The sequence below is a fragment of the Pelophylax lessonae genome (assembly GCF_965119305.1).
Source record: "Pelophylax lessonae genome assembly, chromosome: 4".
In the NCBI taxonomy this organism is placed as follows: Eukaryota; Metazoa; Chordata; class Amphibia; order Anura; family Ranidae; genus Pelophylax; species Pelophylax lessonae.
The window spans coordinates 510,164,152-510,173,660 of NC_138771.1; the positions used below are offsets into that span (position 1 = coordinate 510,164,152).

At 39.9% G+C, this 9,509-nt stretch overlaps 1 protein-coding gene across 1 annotated transcript; it reads left to right on the top strand.

The window, feature by feature from the left end:
- Positions 1–582: 582 nt before the first annotated feature.
- On the top strand, positions 583–3,460 carry LOC309554820 (uncharacterized protein). Its single transcript, XM_082256538.1, has one exon. The coding sequence runs from the start codon at positions 620–622 to the stop codon at positions 2,177–2,179; it is 1,560 nt and encodes a 519-aa protein (XP_082112664.1). The 5' UTR covers positions 583–619; the 3' UTR covers positions 2,180–3,460.
- Positions 3,461–9,509: the final 6,049 nt, after the last annotated feature.

The following is a 9,509-nucleotide window of genomic DNA, read 5'->3' on the forward strand; positions in this document are numbered from 1 at the left end:
TCTCATATTGGTAGAAGAGCCTTACAATGGCGGAAGTCTAGGGCCTGGTCGCAATTGCAACCCTGGTAGTTCTGCCACTGCCCCTGACCTGGCATGTCTCATCCATTGGTGCAATGTCTTTCGGGGGCACAGTTGCCCCCACCCCCCCTTGGGGCCTGTGTGCAGTGAACATGTTGCACCAATGGATAATACGCCACTGGGGACATGTTAGGTATTTAATTATGTGGCATAATATCAACTTTATATTTTACCCAAAAATGGGTATTATATTGTGTTTGTGTGCATAAATTCAAATAAGGTGTACTTTTTCCTGAACATTTGTGCAAACAGCGTACAACATACAAATTGAAAAAAAAAAACATTCTGCAGGTCCTAAACATATATACAGTATAATGTTTTGTGGTTCTAAGTAATTTTCTTGCAACAAAATGCTGTTTTTTAAATGTGTGGGAGAAATGTCAGAATTGACAGAAACTGGAAGTGGTTAATTATCCTTTGCGTTCTTGTATTGTTCTACCTTAAAAGGGAAGTATGCCTGTAGCAGAATTTCTCTTTTAACAAATGCTTAGGCAGTTTGATGTAGCAAGGATACTTTGTACACTGGCTTGTCAACTTAACCATGGAGCTATTCCGCATGATGGTGGCATTGATCTTTTATTTTGTTTCTGGTGGATCATTCTGCTTGTGCCTGCTAAGGCAGAAATGCCAAGTCCTTGAAAAGAAATATTTTGCACCATTTCTGGATTTAAACTTCAATAAGTGTGATGAATTTGAGGAACTGGATTTTACCATAGCAGTGCATTGTGACATGGTGGACAGTCTTAGTGTAACCCTGAAAGAGATACCTCTGGAAACAGACTGGCTTTGCCTGACTCAGTACCAGGGATTGACTGTACAGGCGAACGCATTCTCGCAACTCACAAGCTTGAAATCCCTCTCTATCTCTGGAAATGCAGAATTTCTGCCAGGAGCCTTCACTGGTCTTTCTCAACTCTCCGTTCTGTGGATAAAATCAGAAACTTTTCGTGATGACACCACTTTTCACAAGGACACGTTTTGTGGTTTACCGTCACTACAAATACTGAAAATATCTGGGATATATTTCTCATCATTTAGCTTTTCGATATTTAACCATGTCTCTCAACTGGATCATCTGATACTGGAAAACAACAACATGACATATCTGTCTAAATTAACAACATCACTTGGAAAATCTAGAAATTTGCCCAATTTACGCAAACTATCAATAACCAATAACGTTTATGTTCTTAGAGAAGAAGATTGCTTTAGATCACCACATCCAATGACTGACGGACAGATTGCACAGTATGTAGATTTCAATATTACGTTCCTAGATTTCAGGAAAAACCAATTTCAACAAATTGAAACAAATTCTCTGTGCAATTTCCCCCATCTGAACGTTTTTCAAGCAATAGACGTTCTTGACGACACAGAACAAATCCATAAGTCGGGAATTAGAACAAGCAAAATTATTTCACTGTCACAATTCCTCAGTACTTCAATTAAAATTTGCAAATGTGCTTTGCAGTTTAAAGTTGAAAAACTTCTTGTAGTAACCTCCGCCTTAAAAGAGATTGATACTTTTACTGGCTCATGTGAATCCCTAAGATATTTAGACCTTTCATATAATTTTATCAAAAGTGTCAGCTTAAAGCAATTCCAAAGGTTAAACAACTTACTGTCACTAAATTTATCACAAAATAGTTTAGAAAATCTAGACATTTGTCAGGATGAATCCACACCAAGGATGGAATTAGTTTACCTCATTATATCTAACAACATGTTAACTAGACTTTATAAAAGACAGTTTGCCTGCTTAAAAAAACTTCAGATCTTGTCCTTAGAAAACAACAACATTAATATTATCGAAGATTTGTCATTCGCTGGCTTATCTCATTTGAGTGTGTTAAACCTTCAAAATAATAACTTGTTTACTATTAGCAATTCTACATTTGCCAATCTATTTTCATTAACACATTTAAACTTATATGAGAATATGATATATGAACACGGCTCCCAAGTTTTCAAAGATCTGAAGAAACTTCAAGAACTAATGATGACATATGATGTAGATGATTTCATAGACTGGTTAAATTGTTTTCGTTTACCTCTGACACATCTGAGGGCAAAGACAAAATATATGATATTTGAGAATTAATTTTACCATGGTTTTTCACAGTTACAGGTTTTAGAAATTGATGTATTAGATATACTTACAAACTGTTCATCTCAGTATGTGTTTCGCAAAGTTAACAAGCTGTATTTAAAAAACATTAGACGGGTTGAATGTTTTGTGCCTGAAACACACCCTCTCCTATCATTTACTAATCTTGAACGATTGTACTACAGTGGAAGTTCCCAAGATTTTTCAGACATCACACTGAACTATCTTAAGGATGTACCTTTAAAGTTTCTTTATCTAGAAGATACTCAGAAACGTATTAAATACGGTCAGTTGAATGTCCATAAGATGTTTCAAGGGTTGTCCAAGCTCAAGGTTTTACATTTACAGAATTCTGGAATCAATACCTTGGATTCCAAAGACATGTTTATGGATCTACATCAACTGGAATTTCTTGTGATTGAAAACCAGGACTTTGAAGAAGTGAAGGAAGCTGCTTTTGATTCAATGCCTAATTTAAAGTATATTTATTTTTTGCAAACAATGTTTCCATGTAACTGTAAGTTCAGGGGGTTGTTATCTTGGCTGGAATCGGGCACTAGGGTGTCCATTATTAATTTTCACAATCAGTCATGTCAAATTAACCGAAACACCTCAAACCTGGTTTCCTTTCTTCGCAGTAACTGTCACACTGACCTGGATCTGATCATGTTTGTAATGACCTTTGTGATCACCATGCTATTCATGCTTACATCTCTCTTCTATGAAAGTATTTGGTGGTATATCCTCTACCTGGTCTACATGGTGAAATGCTGGCTGAACCACAAACAGAGGGACAAAGAAAATTATGAATATGATGTTTTTGTCTCTTATAATACACACAATGAACAGTGGGTCACTGAGCAGCTTCTTCCCAGCCTGGAGCAGAATGGCCCTCCTTTCTTCCGTGTATGTATCCATAACCGGGACTTTGAAGTTGGTAGAGACATTATGGAGAACATCATGGACAGCATCTATAACAGCAGATGGACAGTTTGTGTTATCACCCACTCATACCTGCACAGTAACTGGTGCTCCTTGGAGATGAGAATGGCCACATACAGGCTTTTTGATGAAAGTAAGGACTCCCTCATTCTGGTGTTCCTTGATGAGATCTCTAGAGAAGAGTTGCAGCATTACCATAGACTTACTAAGATCCTAGATAAGAAGACCTACCTGGATTGGCCAGACAATGAGAACGCACAGCTACTCTTCTGGGCCAGACTAAGGAAAGTCATTGCTAAGTCTGGTAGAAAGACTTCATAAGTAGTGAGATAATAATTACAGCAAGCATGGGGCCTCAAAATATAGAGCAGACTGCAGTAGTGGAGCTGTGGCCCATAGCATAGTCATAGCAAACCACTGCACAGATTACAGATACTTATCTTTCTGTAAACATTTTTAGCAGTAATAACTTTGGATATAATAATTCTCTACCATTTTACCCTGGCACCATACAACTCATATCGCTATAGACAGGGCTTTTTTTCTCGAAGAATAGGTGCAGGAACTCCCCCGTTCTGACTCACTCCTTTTCTCCGCCCCTCCCCACCTCCGAGGACCGTTCCCTGATTCCACCCCCTGCCCACCTCCCAGTACTGCCCTTCATAGAGAATACAGAACTATTTTTGGTACCAAGTAAGTATGGAATTTGTTAATGATAACAAAAAAATCAATAAAATAGATCTCCTGCAGCCAGCAACATCAATACACCCTCCAGCAACAATAGATCCCCTCCCCCCAACAACAATTCACCACCCACAACAAAATATCCCACAGTACAACAATAAAGCCCTGGCAGCAACAACAGATCTCCCCACAGCCTGCAGCAATAGACCCCCCTTAACAGTAGATCTCTCCCAGCAACAACTGACCCCCCAGCAACATAAGACAAACCCCAGCAACAATAGATTACCCCACCAGTAACAATAGACTTCTCCAGCAACAATAGACTCCAACCTGCAGTGCAAATATAGATCCCCTCATGCTACAATACATCCCCTAGCAACCAGGATCAGTAGACCCTACAGCACAACCCAGCACCCCTTTCATACATTCAGTGCCAGAGGAGCCGGAACTGCGTTCCCCCGCGTTCCTGCTGAAAAAAGCCCTGGCTATAGATATCCAAGGCAGCACAAAGAATAATAATGAGGATATGCAAAATAACCCATAGAAGGTATCCCAGATTTGCCTACTGGAAAACTGCCATGTGATTGGTTGCTAGAGGTTCCTGTACTGCATAATATTCTTTATTGAATAAATATATAGCAATGCAGGAATTTAGATGTGAGTGGCCTTGGGTGTCCTTGAGATAAAGACGAAGAGCAAAACACAAGGGCTCTGTAAATGTTTCACTTTAAAAAGGGAACATAATTCCAGATTTGCTTGGGGAAGGCTCTCACATTGCTAAAGCCCAAATGATGTCACAGTATTGAATTTGTACTTAGGCTCTGCAGTAACAACTTCCATTTTCTAAACCTTATTTTTGTTGCAGCAGTTGTGCAGGGTTTCTGAAAAGGATTGTGCAGTCCAAATGACACCAGAGTTATGGGCCATACACACTATAAGATTTTCTGAAGACTTTTTCCTTTAGATTTACCAAAACCAGATAATATGAGGTCAAACCTAAACACTTTACATGTGTATGCAATCTGGCAGGCCCTTTTACTACATAGAAAAGGTAAATCTGAAGGAAAAAGTCTTCAGAAAATCTTATAGTGTGTATGGCCCTTTAGACCCAATGCACTCAGTAATCAGCTCTCTAACAGATTTGGTTAGACACGTCTTCTCTCTTTCTCTGTAATATATGTCTGTGTAAGGACACCTGTGCTAAGTGGTGTAGCTATTAATAAATTCTTCAGTGGAAGGGCAGAAAGGCAGCATTTTTTTCCAAGGCATTTACATGAAAAATCAGACTCAAATGGAAACATGCGGAGGGTAAAGTGCTATATTGAAATATAAAGATGTTAGTGTTAGGCTTTTAAAACACCAGCTTCCTGTATATTATGTTTTATTTGTAATGTGTTAGGTTTCACAATTTATCACACAATTGCTATATGCTTAAACACTTGAGCTCTGAAAGGTTTTACCCCCTTCATGACCAGGACATTTTGTTGCTATTCAGCACTGTGTTCCTTTAACTGGCAATTGCATTGTCATGCAACGCTGTAACCAAATTAAATTTAAATCGTTTTTCTCACACAAATAGAGCTTTCTTTTTATGGTATTTCACCACTGGGTTTTTTTTTTTATTATTATATAAACAAAACAAGACTGAAAATTTTGAAGAAAAAAAAGAAAAGATATTTTTACTTTCTGCTATAAAACATATAAAAAAAAAATCTTTCTTCATAAGTTTAGGCCAAAACGTATTCTGCTACATGTCTTAGGTAAAAAAAAAAAAAAAAAAATGTATTTACTTATTTTGTTTATTGATTAGTTATTTGCATTATTTTTCAATGTTTCTAAATGCAGGTGTAGCACTACTCCCTTAGGAGTTGCAAATATCAGGGTTTCCCACTGCTGCACAGCCAGTCACATAGCATCTTCAATTAGCATCCAGACACAGAAAACAGTCTTTGAGCTTATTTTTTTTTGTTTAATTAGGGGATAATTACTTGGATAGGGATGGGAATTATGGGATGCCCAACTTGACAGTAACAAAACCAGGGACAACTTCCTCCCTATTTATAACTCCTCTTGAATCTCCTGCACAATAACTGGATACTTTGTACAGCTCCCCTAGGTTCACTCCTTAACAAATAGAAAACTTTTGTTAGCTTAGCAACGGCACCTTACAGGCTAGGAACTCCCAGTCTCTTAAGTAGCACATGTGGAGTGAACTGCATCTTGCAATACCTTCTGCTTCCCTGTAGATCCCGGTCCCAGCTACTTCTTGCAAACAATGCTAGCCCACCTGGCTGACGCTTCTTCCCAGTCCCTGACTGACACACTGCTCCAGCCCCCCGGACTGACACACTGGAGATTTCCCAGGGCAAGGTTTTAAGAAGACTTAGCACACTGCCATCTTCAAGAGAGACCTGCTACATTTGCCAGTCTCTCCCCTTGTCTATACCTGCACCGTGCTGATCAACTCACACTGTCCTTCCCTGCTCCTGCTGCCTCTCCGGAAAGCCTCCTTCCAACTGCCTCCTGTGATAGGATCCTTCCAGGCAAGCCACCCGAGCTGTGGCCTGAGGTAGAACCTCTACCCAGCAGGGGTCGTGGTCCCTCAAGGGCCACTGACAGTCTCTCTCAGCACTGCATCTCCCTCTTCCACCCTGTCAGGTCCACTTCCTGGGAATTGGTTAAGGGCCCCTAATTATGCAAGACAAACCGCCTAGCTTCCGCCCACTAATTTCTAGAATATTCTCCAATGTTCTAGAACCAGGGGGATGCACCAGAGAGCTGCCTAGATGAACTAGACTCAGGAGCGGACCATTAGGGCACTTGGCACTGCCCGAGGGCCCGGGGCCCCATGAGCCAGGACAGTCACACTTTCTAGTAAGCTGTCCCACTACAGCTCATCCTGGGGTTTGTCAGCAGCAAAGCAGCAATATTACTGCTCCTAAATACATACATCGCCCGGTATATGTATGTATTTAGAAGTTCTGAATCTCTTATCTGTCCCCCTTCCAGCAGCCTCCTGCACGCTCGCCCTGTGCCTCCCTCAGTCAGATTCCCCCTCCCAAATTCAGTGCCATGTGATGGGAGAACCTGCAGGGTGCCCAAACTTTTGCAGACGCCATTTTTTTTTGTTTTCTGTTATTTTGAAAGTGTAAATGATGGAAATAAAATCGAATTTTTGTTGACATATTATAAGAATATCTAATCTGTAATTTGATGCCTTTGGAGATTTTTCCATCTTTCCTTGGCTTCTTTATGCACATTAATACAAATTTTTACCTAGGGTGCCCAAACTTTCGATCACCACTGTATACACACTGTATACAAAATGATAATCCCCAATAAACATATCATCATGATATCGAGGCTATATGCATGAAAGTACAATCATATGAACACGGATCATTTAGAGAAATATTTGTTTATTGAGGATTATTTTTTTTATGTACTCATAGTTGGACTTGGTTCGCACCTACAGGTACGACCAAGTATGAGCTTGTTTTTCACACACACGAGCAACATGGAAAAGTCATGAAAAAGACCAGTATGGGGCTCACGTTTGCAGATGCATGGGGGTGGCCTTAACAATTATTAGAACTGCTGTGCATTTGCTAAAGTGCAGCACATTTCTGTGCGTGTTGGGAAGGCATGCAATTTTACATGCATTCCTCACATACATAGATGTGAATTTAGCTTTAGAGTGTTTAGTTTATGTGCTGAGTTTACATATTTGATTGTACACAGTTTGGATAATGCAGGGTTAAAATACAATAGTCATAAAGTAACTTTACATTATTTGGACATACAGAGTGCTTGGGGGTTGCATATTATATCTCTTAAAACAGGAGGTTGTTCTCCAAACACTGGAAAGAGGCTTTTATACCCTTTAATCAGATCATCCGTAGAATAGAAGATATAAGACTAATGGAACAATACCATCATACCATCACAAACACTAAGACCAAATTTGACCAAAAATGGACTCCTTGGTACATATACAAATGTTCCTTAACCACATAAATATTACATCAACTTAACCAACCAACATATGTTGCCATTACAATTACATGATATCTTGGTTTTCCACCACACCATATTCATGGTTTATGTTAGTTGGGCGCCTCCTACTGAGGCGAAAGAGATAACCTTCTTATTGACTATTCTTCACGTATTCTGTTAACTTGCTCACTCAACTCCTAGATATTTCATTATTCATACAACGTTATATTTCCATCAATGACGGATATACATCTTCTATTTTGTTTAATTTTTGTTTTTTATCGCTTGTGTGCTTTTTCACATATCTATTACTTGAAATGTTTTATTGATGAAACACCTTTACGCAAATTTTACATTTACTATTCTATTTGTACTTGAATATATTTTTCAATAAACGTTTATAATAAAAAAAAAAAAACAGGAGGTTGTTCTCTTTGAGCCATACTATTGTATTTTTTAATTTTTTATCTATAAGTGGATGAGCGCAGTAGTTTTTGATTATATTGGAATACTTCTCAGCCCCTAACTCCCCCCAGCTGGCATCACCCCCAAGCCGCTTCATACATCCAGCGACAGATATCACTTTCAGCTACTGCCTACCTCCCAGCTGAGAGACATCACTATACATTCTCTACTTTCCCAACATCCCCACAGACACTGCCATTGAAAGAAATCCCCCCTCCCCACCAACTGACTCACCCCTACCAACTGTCATCCCCCCACAACTGCCTCACACCCCCATCCCACTGGTGCATGGGGGGGGGGTGCAGTTACCCCCTTCCCTCCCAACAGGGGGATGGTAAGTGGACAGAGCAGGTGATCAGTGCAGCAGGTGGGGGAAGTAACTGGAACCAATATTTTGTGGCTCTGGAATCCAACATCTCCTGCTCCAGCTGCTACAGTGAGAGCCACAAAGAATTGGTACCAGTCATCTCCCCCACCTGCTGCACTGATCTGAATTTCTCTCACCCCCCGCTGCCAGCATCCCTCCTTTCCTCTCCCACCAGCAGTAGTTGGGGGGACACATGGAGAATCTCAGGATTAAGTGCAAGAAAGGGGCTGGAAAATATGTAATTTACTAGCTCCTTCCTTTTTTAAGTGAACACAATGAGTGATTGATACTGATTACTCGCTGTATTAAACTATAACTGAGCATAGTAAACTGTGTTCACTATGCTTCAGTTTATGAATGGACAGGAGGCTCTGTTTCCTGTTCATTCATCTGCAGTGCAGCTGAGGCTACAGAGAAAGGGACTGGGGAATGTGTCCCTTTCTCTGCCTCAAAAGTGAGACTGATAACCCACCAAAGCCACCCACCAAAGTATTGAAAAAAATATTTAAAAAAATATTAAATTAAATTTAGTTAAAATAAAAAACATTTGTAAAAATTAGACTTACAATTCTAATCAGAATAAAAAGCCAAGCCCAATATGTGGCATTAGTTAGCCACACCCACTGTGTGCTATGCACGCCACTGGTCACCTTTTCCCTTGTAGGGGCCTCCAGTGCATTACGTTGTCCATGATGCTGTTAAGGTGGCACTGCCCACGAGAGGCTCCTGGTACCTTCACTGGGTCACCAGCTTTACGTGGGCATGCCGCATTAAAGGATTGTAAAAGCGGAAGGTTTTTTTTATCTTAATGCATTCTTTGCAAAACCAACTGCACAGAGGAGGTAAGTATAACATGTTTGTTATTTTAAA

Excerpts from the sequence above, each read along its gene's own strand:
- LOC309554820 (XM_082256538.1), top strand. The coding sequence starts at position 620 with ATGGAGCTATTCCGCATGATGGTGGCATTGATCTTTTATTTTGTTTCT.